Source organism: Equus asinus, chromosome 13, assembly GCF_041296235.1.
Source record: "Equus asinus isolate D_3611 breed Donkey chromosome 13, EquAss-T2T_v2, whole genome shotgun sequence".
NCBI classification, from domain to species: domain Eukaryota; kingdom Metazoa; phylum Chordata; class Mammalia; order Perissodactyla; family Equidae; genus Equus; species Equus asinus.
The window spans coordinates 7,317,210-7,332,778 of record NC_091802.1 but is presented as its reverse complement, the minus strand read 5'-3'; the positions used below and the strand labels follow the sequence as shown (position 1 = coordinate 7,332,778).

The 15,569-nt window shown below is 42.7% G+C and overlaps 1 protein-coding gene across 4 annotated transcripts in view; it reads left to right on the top strand.

The window, feature by feature from the left end:
* Positions 1-15,569, top strand: part of MYOCD (myocardin) — a 94,224-nt gene that overhangs the window by 66,777 nt on the left and 11,878 nt on the right. For 3 of the 4 annotated variants that reach the window (XM_014864175.3, XM_070482317.1, XM_070482318.1), the window contains 4 exons: positions 1,369-1,494; positions 6,124-6,377; positions 8,005-8,155; positions 14,169-15,107. In XM_014864175.3, coding sequence (XP_014719661.3) covers positions 1,369-1,494; positions 6,124-6,377; positions 8,005-8,155; positions 14,169-15,107 — 1,470 coding nt within the window. The remainder of the gene's footprint in view (positions 1-1,368; positions 1,495-6,123; positions 6,378-8,004; positions 8,156-14,168; positions 15,108-15,569) is intronic. The other variant, XM_070482316.1, reaches the window with a different exon arrangement.

The following is a 15,569-nucleotide window of genomic DNA, read 5'->3' as shown; positions in this document are numbered from 1 at the left end:
TGGAGGCTTTTTTACGCTGGAAAGCACACGCAGCTCTCAGGGGGTTTTGGGATGCACCATGGCCACCTCCTGAAACCGTGCTGGTTGCTGGTTGTTGTCATGACCTTCACTCCATTAAAGCAAACCTGAGGCTGCCAAGGAGAAGACGTGGATGGGAGGGAAAAGGGAGACACAAAAAGCAGAGCCAAACTCTTCATACATTTATTGTGCAAGAGTTTCTAAGCAGAGCAGCTTTCCCTCCCCTGCCTGCCGCGCTGGTCTTTGTAACCAAACTTCCCTGATAACATCAAACAATATATCAGACCATTTGTATCTATTATTCTGACGGTAAATTCCCGAGCTTCTGCTTTCAGGATGGCTTGAGGAGAAGGCAAGTTCTTTTCTACTTAACCCTAGGAGAGGAGTCTAAGGGAACAACACTGAACAGCGCTAGGCAAAACGCAAAAATCGTCCTGTGTCTGTTCACCAGCAACCCCATTTGAGAGACAAGGACACTGAGGCTCTGAGAGAAAAGGATGCTACAGACCATGGACAGGGGCCAGGCCTTGTGGGAGGGCTGAGAGGCTCCACGGGAGATCGCGAGCAGCCTCTGCCCCTTCTCTTCTGAGTCACAACACAGGAGTGTAGGAAAGGGAGAGAAGATCATCAGGCCTTTCCCAGAATCCTCTGCATACAGAAACCTGGCTCTCAAAAAGATTCTTTATGACGCTAAGTACATACATACACACACACACAAATACACATATGCCTGCGTATACACACATGCACACAGACCACAGATACACACACACACACATATACACACAGGCACACACATATGCACACAGACACATACGTAGACAGAGATAAATATACACATAACACATACAGACATATGCATACAGACACATACATATACTTGTATGCACACATAGGCACACAGAGACACACGTACACACATTCACACTTTGCCTCCATCTGCTAACACCCTTTTTACCTGGATTTTTATGGTCCTACTTTCCCCCCATGTTCCTACACCCGCTCCTCCCTCTTCCTTTCTTTTGCAATCCCATTATCAAGTTCAACAGGTGGAGCTCGTTGCAGACAGAGAGAACCCTCACACAGGGTGACCAGATGTCCTGGTTTGCCTAGAACAGGCCAGCTCCATACCTGTCTTCCAGGATAATTATTAATAATGCCTCCTTTCTCTCTAAAAAGTGCCCTCAGTTGGTTGACAAATTATACTCCCCTGGGGGAAGGAGTCTGATATGGCTTGGAAAAGAAGCTAGGATTAAAACAGCACGGCTATGTGTGGGGCTCTTCCTTAACATTTCTCTGTCACACAGTCTTTACTCCTGCCTCCTAACAGTGCTGAAATTTGGATTTTAGGATCTTACTTCCGGCTCAGAAAATGAGAGGAACGACTCTGCCTCACAGCCCAGCAACCAGTCAGACGCGGGGAAGCAGGGGCCTGGCCCGCTCAGCACCCCCATCCCCGTGCATGCTGCTGTAAAGGTACGGACGGGCCCACTCCGCGCCCCAACCCTGGCACCCAGTGCACAGAGCCAGCTGGGCGCAGGGCTGTCCGAGTCAGGTCTGGCAACAGGAAGAGAGTCACACAGATCCATGTATAGGTTCAATCCACTAGGAACATCGCAAGACAGGGGTTGAGAAATGGGCCATCGGTGTATATGGACCACGATTCCACTGTCCGTGCGGCACAGCGTGAGTCTTCCCGGCAGAGGAGAAGCACGTATGTGTGCATTTCTTTGGGATCACAGCTCAGCCAGCATGTTCCTACTTAACGGACTTCATGAGCTCAATCTAGAGATAATATGGCTGATTGTAATGCACACAGGACTTGTAAGTGCCATAAAATAGCTATAGGGTGGTTGAATTTTATGCAAAGGAAGCAGACCTGAAGTCCTCGCATGATGTAAAATCTGCATCATTTAAGCCAGTCTCCCTATGGGAACAGTAGACAAATAACTGGAAGCATTGTAGCATATTTTGGTTTAATTTCGCCGCATTATATCTAATAGCTCACAGAGTGCTCTCCCCTCAATCGACTGCCTGGGAGTCATTTGGCCTTCTTCATAATATTTTATCCCAAATAACTTCTAATTAATTGGGGAGCATGTTTTCTCAGCTCTAGGGCCACCACTTAATGAATGGTGAGATGACCCTTATGAAATATTTTTTTAAAAAAAAGATCGTAAGTTGAGTAAGAATCAATGTTAAAGGAACAGCCTTGTAGTTCCCTTCACTGCATATGCACAAATGTGCTTCTCATGTTCTAAGTGGATGGCAGGCCTTCAGTTCCCCAGTAAAGCTCCTCCATCCAACTGAAGAGTTTAAACCTTGCCTACAACTCATTCAGCTCAACAGCTTTGAAATGAGGTGCCTATTGGTGAGTTTTGTTCATTGCCCGTGGAGGGAGGAGGAGATGACTCACATCATCTCTAATGTTGTGCACAAAGAGAAGTTTCATTAATATTTCTAGCAAAGTATTTACATTTTGCATAACGCAAATGAGCAAAGCCTTCAGCCTCTCTGTCCTAAGGGAGTGTGATATTGCCCAGAGGGAGGACAGATCAATTTCAGTGGAGAGCAGGATTGATACCCAGCTGATCCAGCAGGACTGGAGTTTACGTAAGAGCCAGCATCCCATCTGATTAGTTGATGCCTGTGAATTCTCAGTTGTTAAATATTTATCATCTCTGAATTAAGAGGATACTAGAAGAGAGGATACTTCTCAAAGAAAGAGAAAAATATCTCTGCCCTGTTGACTTTATAAGATTCGTATGAGGCCAATGAGAGAATGCACAAGAATGCTCTTTGAAAACAATAAAATCCTTGTAAGAGAAAAGTGCTCTCAATGCAGGGTCTGAGGGGGTGCATATCAAACTTGAATAGAACATGATTCCTGCCCTCGAGGAGTCTACAGTCTATTTGGGTACCACAGCCACCATTAGCCCATATAATACTTTGAGCAAGTAAGAAAAATGTGCCCCAAAGGACTTGAATAGACATTTCTCCAAAGATAAACAAATTACCAACAAGCACATGAAAAGGTGTTCAGCGTCAATAGTGATCAGGAAAATGCAACTTAAAACCACAGCGTAATACCACTTCACACCCATTAGAATGGCTGTAATAAAAAAAAGGAAACAATGAGTGTTGATGAGGATGTGGAGAAATTTGAACCCTCATACATTGCTGGTAGAAATGTAAAATGGTGCATCTGTGTGGAACACAGTTTGGTAGTTCTTCAATAAATTAAATATAAAATTGCTATATAACCCTAGATATATATACCCAAAGACATTGAATAAAGATGTTAAAGCAGAAACTTGTACAGGGCATTCATAGCAGCACTATTGCCAATAGTCAAAAGTCGAAACTAACCCAAATGTCCATCAACTGAAGAATGGATAAACATGGCATATCCATACGATGGAATATTACTCAGCCACAAAAAGGAGTGAAGTACTGATGCATGAATGAACCTTGAAAATATGCTGAGTGAAAAAGTCAGACACAGAAGGCCACATATTGTATGATTCTATTTATACAAAGTGTCCAGAATAAGCAAATCTATGGAGACAGAAAGCAGATTAGTGGTTCCCAGGGGCTGAGGGAAGGGGAGAATGTGGAGTGACTGCTTAATGGGGATGGAGCTTCCTTTTGGGGTGTTGAAAATGTTCTGGAACCAGATAGCAGTGACACACAACACTGTGAATGTACTAAATGCCACTGAATTATATCCTTTAACATGGTTACTATGGTGATTTTTATGTTACTTGTATTTTACCATGATACAAAAAGAGAGCCCCCTTCGCTGGGCTGCCACAGCCCCCATCAGGGCTAATAGCTTAGGAAGCAGAACGGGGGCTGGATTTGAGTCTCCCTCCTGCTCCAGCAGGGTATGCAGTGTCGTGACCATTATCAGGCAGCCTCAAATGCCATATGAGACGTGCGGATCGGAGACATCACTATGAGTTAGGAGAGGCGTCCCAGGTGAGCCAGGGTTTGAGCTGGCCTCGAAGGACGAGCCAGATTCAGACAACGAGTGGAGGAGGGAGTTGCAGACAGCAGAATATTATAAGGAAAAGAGGCAGGAGGGGTAAGCTGTTGGAGAGGGGAGGTTTAGGCAGTTGGTGAACTGTCTTCTTTGGCAGACTAGAGTTCAGACTTCATCTTGCAGAGCAGGACAGGCAAACTGAATGTGGGCAGCTGGGGTGGTCTATTGTGTGGCAGGCCCAGTGTGTGTGTGAGGGTTTGAATCAGAATGCCTTTAGGAAGTCATGCACTCTCTAGCCACGGGCTGCACCACTCCCTGTTGAATTACATACACTAATTTACACATTCGTGCCTGGGTCTTAAACCACGGGATTTTGGATCCATGTCTGCTTTAGAAAGATGAGTGTGCTCCCATCTATTTGCCATGCAGTTCTAGATAGACACAAAAACAAACCCACAACCTTGATGTCCTCTGGTCTCAAAAAGACTGTGAAACCACACAGTTCCATGGACTCAGAGTTCCATGGGTTCAGTAGTCTTTGCCCTTCACTATCCAGACAAAATTGTCTGATTTTTTAGTACCTTCTGGAATGCTCAGAGTCTCTGTGCTAAGGCAACAGGGAGAGAAAATTCCTTAGCTCCTGACTTAACTGCTAGACTGGGGGCTGCATCTCCCCCAGACAAGGCAAGTCGTAGGAGGAGGTGGGAACGGAAGCCACGCTGGAGCAAAGCAGGGCAGAGCTGATTGCAGGAGCCTACAGAAATTCTCCCAAGTGCAGAAGACTGATTAATTAACTAGGATGCTAATCGATTCACGAGCAGAGAGAAATAGAGCCACCGAGCACATGGGAATACTTGTACTCCTTATTCACTGGTCTCCAAGAAGAAGCCTCCTTGAGAAAACACAAACAGGCTTGGTGGTGGGATGCGCTGAGTCAGAGAAAAGCAAGTTGTAGGCTCCTCTGGATCGGTCACATTCAGATGTGTGCATTGTGGTGAAAATGGGGAAGCTGCCCAGTCACAACGTGCCTGCCAGCTATTCAGGAGCCCCCTCTTCTGGACACTACTGGTACCACACTTTCCCTCCAACTTTTCCCCCAAATCCTCAAGAATCTTCTGTCACCACATCCATGTTCTTCATTTTAACCTTCTGTAATAAAGTCAGGGTTTGAAAATTTATATTTTTTAACTGATTTCAGAATGGACCTATTGCTTCCCAATATATGGAGGCTTTTTGATTTCAGGAGCAGGTTATGGATATAATCACACTGTCCTTTGAGACCTGTTATTTCAATATTATCTTTTATCATCCTTCTAGTGATCACTGAGATAGAAAGTAGAGAATGTTTTCCCCAACTTGCAGATGAGGTGGCTGAGAGGTAGTCAAGTTAAGTCATTGTACCACATTCAAAAATTTGTCTTACCTTCCAAGCCTGTAACCTTAACTTTTTTCGATGTGTTTGAATCGTGCTCTAAGTGGGTAGCTTCTGGAAGGGTTCCCATGGCTGGCTAACCGTTCCCATAGTAAGTAAAGTATCATTAGCTCAGAGGGGGTCACCTCTTGATCTTGTATCAGTATTTGGGGTGGTGGTAGGAGGGGGACTCTATCTTACATTTCAGGCTGGAACAACAAAAATACACATTCTGGATTTTCAAAGACAACCTTAATGCCATCTCAGTTTATGTCATTAATAAGTCATCTTACTAAAGTGCCTGACTAGAGATGATTACATGTATACGTATGAAAGAACTTTCTTATGACTCCATCCCAAGATGAGAGTGTATCCTTTATTAGGCTATCAGTTGGTTTTAGGTTAGGAAAGTGCCCTCACTGAAACATGGGCTTACATCTCTCTCTACACTAGGAAAGAAATAGTCCCGGAGCCACTTCTAGGATTCCAGATTCCCTGCCTAAGGAGTGTCCTTCCATTGTGATGCGTTTGCAGTACATTAGTTCATTGGAACCTTAATGTTCTAGAATCTCTCTGTGCGTCGTGCCTTTGCTGTATTTCCAGATGCAGGAACGTCCATCAGACAAAACCTCCTTGCGATATACTCGTGACACCAAGTCACTCCCATCCATCATCTAAACCACATGCTGTTTCTTCATCCTTTTTGCAGTCCAAGTCCTTGAGCGACAGTAAGAACCGCCACAAAAAGCCCAAGGACCCCAAGCCGAAGGTGAAGAAGCTCAAATATCACCAGTACATTCCCCCAGACCAGAAGGCAGAGAAGTCCCCGCCGCCCATGGACTCAGCCTACGCCCGGCTGCTCCAGCAGCAGCAGCTCTTCCTACAGCTCCAGATCCTCAGCCAACAGCAGCAGCAGCAGCAGCACCGGTTCAGCTACCCCGGGGTTCACCAAGCCCAGCTCAAGTAAGTCAGGGAGCCCAGGGTGGGGGCTGCGGGCAGAGGCTGAGAATGGCTTCTCTCCATCTGAGGCCCACGGGGCCAGCACCTGGAGACCCAGCAAGTCCTGTCTTGCACCACATCCTCAGCCAGTGTGTTTAGAATATGACTCTGTTTAGAAACCATGCACATCTTTTCAGGAAGGTAAGGCTGGGAGGAAGCAAGTAAATCAATGCTCCTGATAATAATGGGCATAATGGGAGTTATGGGAAAAGGAAAGGTTTTAGCACTTCCAGATCGAATTGTGGAACAGGGAGGAGAAACCATCTAAGAATGTCATACTGGAATTGTGAGCAATTCCACTACAGGTTACATTTCTTGAACTGACTCAGCACTTATGCTTTAGGAAGCATGAGTCAATGAGTGACACCCTCAAAGATGACTCCTGAGCCCCATTGTGTGACCTCATTGCCAGGTCACCTTTTAAATGGTCAGTCTCTTCAATTATAAAGTTGGGATGTGGGTTCCCTTACCAGTCTCTGTTCAGTTTTGGGTAGTGCTGGCCGGTATGCTGAGTGCTGAACACACTCAAGCTCCACATGGTCTGCTTCTGCCTCCCCAGGACAGTGCATCTGCTAAATCATAGATGGACGCACATCTCCCATATGCCAAAGTCTCCACCACTCCCTCCTGTCTCCCCGAAACTCAGCTTGAGGGTTACTTGCCACTTGCCATCTAGCCTTCACTGTTGTGTTTCCTCACCCTGCCTCTTCTGCTGATTTGTTACGCATCTGATCCTCGTAGACAATTAGCTTGTGATCAGATCTAAACGCAAGTTACCCCCTAAGAGTTTTGGTCACCCAATTCCAATGTGTGGGTTTTCTCTCCACACCACCAAGCAATTCTCCGACACCATTTGGGTGTCCTACAATTCAACTCAATTCTGGCACTCTTCTACCTGGAGATAACATCAGATTCTCCAGGTTAAGGGCTCAGTCCTACAGACTTCCCACTCCCCTACTTCAGATGCAGGTTGTCACCATGACCTCCTCCTTGCATTTGATTAATTTTTTAAAATGGCTCTGAGAAACATTTTGCATACTTGATTACTGGTTTATCATAAAAGGACATAACTTAGGAACAGCCAAATGGAAGAAAGGCACAAGGCAGGGTATGGGGAAAGGGCGCAGAGCTTCCATGCCCTCTCCTAGAAGGCCACTCTCCCCAATCTCCATGTGTTCACCAACCTGGAAGCTCTCTGAACCCCATCCTTTTGAGTTTTTATGGAGGCTTCATTACATAGGCACAATTGATTGAATCATCGGCCATTGGTGATTGAACTCAATCTCCAGCCCACCTCCTTTCCTGGGGAAGATGAGGGGTAGGACTGAAACTTCCAACCTTCTGATCACAAGGCTATTTCTCCTGGCCATCAGCCCTCATCCTTTGGTGCTTTCTAAAAGTCACCTTATTAACATAGCAAAACACACCTTTAAAGCTCTGGTCACTGAGGAAATTCCAAGGGTTTTAAAGAGCTCTGTGCCAGAAACCTGGACAAGACTCAATATATATTTCTTATTATAAATCACAATATCACACCCTCACATAAATATTTGACCGTATTTTAAGTGCCTCTTTCTTGTTTGTTTTTCAGGGAACCAAACGAACAGATGGTCAGAAATCCAAACTCTTCAACACCACTGAGCAATACCCCTTTGTCTCCTGTCAAAAACAGTTTTTCTGGACAAACTAGTGTCTCTTCTCTCAAACCAGGTCCACTCCCATCAAACCTAGATGATCTGAAGGTATAAGATTTGCCATGATTTTCTTTTCTTTTTTTTTACAAGTGCATTTTGAACATCTTTATCAATTGATTTCTTGAGTAAAATAGTAGCAGGGAGAAGACTATGTCAGAGACTCGAGTAGGTGACAGAATTTTAACTGCTGTGGTTGAACACCCCAGAGAGCAGAAGGCCATAGGCTCCCAGCTCAGCTCTTTCACTGGCTGTGCAGCCTTGGGCTCGTTTCTTAATATTTCTGCATCTCGGATTCCTCATTTGCATAAATGAGATATTGTGAGAATCAAATAGAACTGTATATGTGACAGAGCTGAGCACAGAGAGAGGCTGTGAAATTGATATGAGCTTCCCCAGCGCTCTCAGCCAATGGTCAATTCCATGATGAACTTTTACCAATCCCTAGTGAAATGAGAAAAATAAGACCCATTTAAAGAGCTTTTCATAAATCTAAGTGTGTTCAATATATCTGACTAATCTTTATTTAAAGTATTTATATCCTCCCTAAGTTTTGAATGTTCAAATATCCTTTCCATTTGGAAATGATGACGGTAATAGATGGAAGTTGAATGTTGCTAGTAGAGTTCTGTTTGTTTCTTATTATTAAATAAGGATATTCTAATTTAACAAGATGACATGTTGGTAACTCTATGTCAATTATATAATTAAGCAATGTACTGCTCTGAGAATTCCCCAAATCTGAGAACTTGCGTTCTGAAATGTAGCAGCAACTTGTTACATGATACATGTGTTCATGACTCACTCTGTATCACAGACCACATGGATCTCAGTTCACTCAAGTGACAATGAGTTGAATCTGGTGTGTTTCAACACAGTCCTCAGGATTGGCATATTCGTTCATCTAGTATTTACAAAAGAACTGAAAGAGATGAATGCAGTGCCTTCGACTTCTCTGTGCATGCACACCTGTTCTCTTCAATGCTTCACTCAATTTTCAGTGACTACACCTGTTTACCTGGTTGTCACTCCATGTATTACTCCTCCCTAAGAAGATCTTATCATTTTTCCCCAAAAAACTCATTCCTAAAGGTCCCCCTAGTCTTCATTGTGGCAATCTTATGGCCGTTCCTCAGCCCGCATTTGTCACCCTCATTCCCATTCTCTGTCTTCAATCATTATCTTCTTTGGGAGAAAGACAGGACTGGGATTTCAAATTACGGAAAATTCTATGGTTGCCAAGTGTCAACACCAGTAAGTAAAGCCCTGACATCAAACATTCCTCTAGTCCCTCCACTTGGAATAAAAATGCTTAGGTTTCATGGGCTTTGTTTCCATTTGGTACCCATAAACCTAGAAGAGGATGCCAAGCTTATGATACTGCTCTCCAGAGCAACGTGTCATCCACCCTCCCCTCCCCAGGTCATGAATCCGTAGGGATAAAACTGGGCTCTCTCACCTTGAAAACATTATGCGCAGTGAAATGAGCCAACACAAAAGAACAAATATTGTATGATTCCACTTATATGAGGTACCTAGAGTGGTCAAATCCGTAGAGAGGGAAAGTACAACGTGGTTGCCAGGGGCTGGCAGGAGAGGGGAATGGGAGTCAGTGTTTAATGGGTACAGAGTGTCAGTTTGAGATGATGAGAAAGTTCTGGAGTTGGATAGTGGTGCTAATTTGCACAACAGCGTGAATGTATTTAATGCCACTGAACTGTACACTTAAAAATGATTAAATAGTAAATTTTGTGTTATAAGTCTTTTACCACAATAAAAAAGATATTTTAAAAAGTAGTCTACGTCTGAATGGGATTCTGGACTAGGCAGGACCGGAGATGCCACGGCCCCAGAGAAAACATAGTCCAGATATGATGCGCCATCTGTCAGAGCCCCCAAAGATGGATTCCTCAGTGTGCACATGCTCTGAATCATAGGCTGATGGAGATGATAGTGGCAACTACCATTTTTTGTGTATAAACTATCAGTCCACCATCCTATATAGATTTGCTTTAATTTTCACCCTGCAAGATAAGTTTTATTTTCCTAATTTTAAACAGGATCATAAAAATCAGAATCTTAAAGAGGTTAAATGATACGCAAGCTACCCAGCTTACAAATGACAAAACAGGGGCTTGAACTCAAGTGACGGACTTCGAAGGCCTTGCTGTGGTCATTCAAGATGAGGATGGAAAGAGAGAGACAGATGGGAGAAACCTTAACTGGACTTGATCACTGGTGTATGGGGAGAGGTGTTACCTGAGAGAGTTACATCAGGGGTGGAAATTGGGAGGATAGGATGAGGAGCTGATTTGAAGGGACTTTGGGAAGTTCATTCAGTTTGGGAAAGTTGAATCGCAGGTACCAGCAGCACAGCCAAGAGAACAAATCTAGCCAGTTTCCGTCAGCTGGAAATATACCAACCTAGTTCGGCTCAACTGTGTTGTCAGGAAGAGGAACGGAAATTTCCGAATCGTTTGCCTTCTGAACAAAGGGTTGAAACTAGAAGAGTGAATGAGATAGAGGGGGAGCAAAATGAAAGAGTGGGAGGAAAGGATGGAGTGGGGAGAAAAGGAGGGAGAGAGGAGGAATAAAGGAAGCAAATGATGTAACCACATTTTGGGAAAGGAAAAAATAAGAGGAATTAACGAAGGTGATCCTTAAAAAAAGAAATCAGAAAGATAAGGTAATGAAGGTGATATTTTCCAGAAATGGTCACGCTTGGCTACATAGGAGTAAAAGGGAAAAACCACTGAGAGAAGAATTTGATTTCTCATTAAAAAGCTATAAATGGTAATATCACAGTGTATGGAATTTTTCACATCCTGTTTCTAACAAACTGGGGAACGAGAGACAGAGAGAGAGAATGTGAAAGTGAATGAGAAGTTTAAAAACTGAGAGAATATTTGATGTATATTAAGAAATAATTGTTCTTATTTTTTAGGTGTGTTATCAGTCTTGTATCTGTGTCTTTAAAAAAGTACTTATCTTGTAGACAAAGATACCAAAATGCTTACAGATTAAATTATTTGATTTGCTTCAATATAATTCAGGAAATGTGGCAGAAGGAGTGGTTTGGGTATAAATGAAACAAGATTGGGCCATGAGCTGATCCTTGAAGCTGGTTGATGAGTATATGGGGTTCATTATACTTTTCTATCTACTTTTGTGTTACTTTTGAAATTTTTTGTAATACTTGGTTTTAAAAGTTATCAATAATTAAAACACCAGTGAATGTAGGAAAGCGATGTATACAAACCTTTGTCCTCAGCAAGCCCATACAGCATAATATTCTGAAATTTAAGGTAAACGGAACTCAACAAGTATTTTTCATTTTGTTTTAGAATATGAGCTGCATTATTTAATAATGTAGTTTAAATTATTCAGTGCCAGAACAGATTCTAAAAATAAACGTAGAACTCATTAATTTTAAGTAATTCAAAATTCAAACAATCATGAGTTGCCATCTTGCACTTTTTCAAACCAGCAAATCCAAAAGAAAATGATAAAACGATGCTAGCAAGACTAAGGGAGAGAGAGCGTATTTATTGCTTTGGTGGTATAAGTTATCGCAATCCTTTTTCAATAACTTTTAGCTGGTCATAAAGTAATACATATTCACTAGTGAAATATGATACTGTACAGAAAAGTAGAGTATTTTAAAAGAGGATTGATTTACAGATACCATTGCAGATTATGTTCCCTTCTAGACTTAAAATGTATATGGACATGTTCTGTTCCAAAATAATTATGTGAGCATAAAATTCTGGCATGCTTTCTTGTTTAACATATCATTAACATTTTTATAGCTTTTAATATTTAATAAAATTTTTATTTTTAATAGCAGCATATTGTTTTAACCACCCCGTTGACAATCCTATATTGGACATTTAACGTATTTCCCAATTTTTGCTGGTAAAAATATGATTTTTACATACATTTATTAATGTCACTGATTATCTTCCCAGGCTAGATACATGGGCAGCGTGGAATTCCTCAACCAAAACATGTTAATATTTTTAAAAATTCTTGATACCTATTGCCAAATTTCTGTCCTGATCTTTTGTGCCAATCTATTCCCAGAAGCAATGTGTTAAAGCCATACTTGTCAACCATGAATGTCACACTGACCCATGGGGCCCTGGGTAAAAGGCAGATTCCATTCAGTAGGTGTGGGGAGGAACCTGAGAGTCTTCATTTTTATCGCGCTCCGGGATGGTGTGGATGCTGCTGGGCCGAGGACCACACTTGGAACAGCAAGACGTTAAAGAGCTGCTTTTTATTTTTTTCCAACATTTTCATTTATTTATTTTTGCTGCTACTTCACTAACACAAAGTGTTATTATCAATTTCTTTGTCAATTTGATGAATACAAAAATATGTCTGTATTTACTTTATTTGCATTTCTTAGGTGACTTGTTATGGGCATTTTTTAAGAAATTTATCTTTTGTTCTTGAAGAGCTGGATCATGTCCGGTACTCATTTTTATATTGAGTGTCAATCTTTTTCTTTTGAGTTGTTAAGCACACTTGATCCATTGAGCTTACTAATACTTTATTATTTGTCCTGAAATTTTTTTCTGAGATTGCTATTTGCATTTGCATTTTCTTTTTAGTATTTTCACTTATAGGAGTTTTCAATTTTTGTTGTCAATATTTTTATGATTACTTTCTTTGGTTTTATGCTTGAAAGATCTTCCCCTACAGAATATCAGACGAATATTTCCTTATATATTCTAGCTGTTTTATGGAATTATTGACAGTTAAGCATTTAATATGTTTCCCATTTTAAGTACAAATTAATATGTGCACCTAGAATATTGAGGAGATGCAGATAAGGAGAACACTGTTAACATTTTAGCATATGTTTATCCAGATATTTTCATCTACAAGCATACTTTTAAAAATATATATCACGAATATATTTATATAATTCTTAGAAAAATATAATCAACAATTCAAACTTTTTTCACTTAATACTATACTATGAACAATTATTTATTGTTCTATATCAATAAATATTTATGGCATCAGTTTTAATGGATCTCAAATATTCAAATCATCATTTGCATGCACATCATTTATTTAGTTTCCATATTTTTAGATATCTGTAGTTTATAATTTATGAACATTATAAAAAATGCAGGGATGAAATAATTACATGAGAATCAACATAATAATAATAGCAAACACTTACACTGCACTAACCATTTGCAAGGCACTATTCCAAGTGCTTTACAAATTTTAAGCCATTTTAACCCTCTCAGAAATGTATAAGGTTGGTATGATTATCTCCATTTTACAGAAGGGGAACTGAGACACAGAGTGATCACTGAGCTGGTTAAGAGGCAAGGCCAGGATTTAAATTGATGGTCTTATCTCTGCACATACTCTCTCTCAATGTATGACTATTATCCAGCCAGTCGTTAGGACATAAATGTTAACGTGGAACCGTGGTTCTCAGACTCTGGTCTGGCATCAGCAGCATTAGCATCCCCTGGGGCCTTGTTGGAAATGCACATTCTCAGTCCTCACTCAAGACCCAATGAATCAGAAACTCAGGGATGGACCCCAGCTGTCTGTGCTGTAACCCCGTAGCCAGGCGTTCTGGTGCCTGCTCAGATGTGAGAACCGTCCACAGAGAGAGCATGGTAGGGAGAGCACCTCACCAGGAAGCGGAAGACCTGGATTCGCAGGTTGCTTTGGGATGCGTGGTTTCTGGCTGACGTCTAAACCCAGGCAGACATCCGTTTTTCATCTATAAAATGGGGATCAGGACCGGGATGCGGCTTGGAGGGCAGTAGACCACGTTCATTTGAGCTCTATGTTTCTATGATTCTGGGATCACGAAAACACAGTATAAGATAAATTAAAAGACAATCATTAAAATTGTGTAAAACGTATTTATATGGAGAATAGGGGAAGAAATTGTAAAAAAGTAATAAAAAGAGAAGAGGATATTGTGAAATTCCATTTGTGATGTTTTAAAGCTAATGTAACAATAAATACATTTTTTAAAAGATTGTTGTGAAACAGTACACTAACAATATCTTGGTTTCCTTAGGTCTCTGAATTAAGACAACAGCTCCGCATACGGGGTTTGCCAGTGTCAGGCACCAAGACAGCCCTCATGGACCGGCTTCGGCCCTTCCAGGACTGTTCTGGGAACCCCGTGCCCAACTTCGGTGATATAACAACTGTCACCTTTCCTGTGACGCCGACCAACACGCTGCCCAATTACCAGTCCTCTCCTTCCACCAGCGCCTTATCCAACGGCTTCTACCACTTCGGCAGCACCAGCTCCAGCCCCCCGATCTCGCCTGCCTCGTCTGACCTGTCAGTGGCGGGGTCCCTGCCCGACACCTTCAACGATGCCTCCCCATCCTTCGGCCTGCACCCATCCCCAGTTCACGCCTGCACAGAGGAGAGCCTCATGAGCAGTCTAAATGGGGGCTCCATGCCTTCCGAGCTGGACGGGCTGGACTCCGAAAAGGACAAGATGCTGGTGGAGAAGCAGAAGGTGATAAACGAGCTCACCTGGAAACTCCAGCAAGAACAAAGGCAAGTGGAGGAGCTGAGGATGCAGCTGCAGAAGCAGAAGAGGAACAACTGTTCTGAGAAGAAGCCACTGCCTTTCTTGGCTGCTCCCATCAAGCAGGAAGATGCGGTCTCCAGTTGCCCTTTTGCATCCCAACAAATAGCTGTGAAAAGACAAAGCAACAGCTCAGAAGGCCAATCGCCAGCTTGTGAAGCTGCTCAACTCCTGCCCCTTGGGAACACTCATTGTGCGGAGCCCTCAGGTCAAACCACCGTACTTTCTTCCACATTTCTCAGCCCACAGTGCTCCCCTCAGCATTCACCACTCGGGGCTGTGAAAAGCCCCCAGCATATCAGTTTGCCCCCGTCGCCAAACAACCATTACTTCCTACCCTCCTCTTCAGGCCCCCAAGGAGAAGGGCACAGGGTCTCCTCACCTGCCGGCAGCCAGGTGTGTACCGCACAGGTAAGGACTCCTTGCCCCATGCCCAGTGCACCTCTCTTTCTGGCAGTGGGATATGGATTTGCAACTGCTAAGGACTTGACATTGGAACTTTTAACGGGAGGGGTTTACCAAAAGCCCAACGGCAGCTTACAGACTCCACGATGATCTGCAAGCCTTCACAGTAGACCAAACTCACTTCTCTGAGCCCAAGGTTGGCAAACTTGTTCTGTAAAGGGCTAGATAATAAATATTTTTGGCTTTATGGGCCAGAGGGTCTCTGTCACAACTACTCAACTCTACTCTGGTATTATGAAAGCAGCCATAGACAACTTGTAAAAAATGCACATGGCTGTGTTCCAATAAAACTTTATTTATAAAAACAAGCAGTGGGCCAGGTTGCCGACCCCTGTTTTCAGGACTCCTTGGCATAAAGCCTTACCAAATGCAAAACCAATTCACCAAGAAACCCAACAGGGAAGTTGC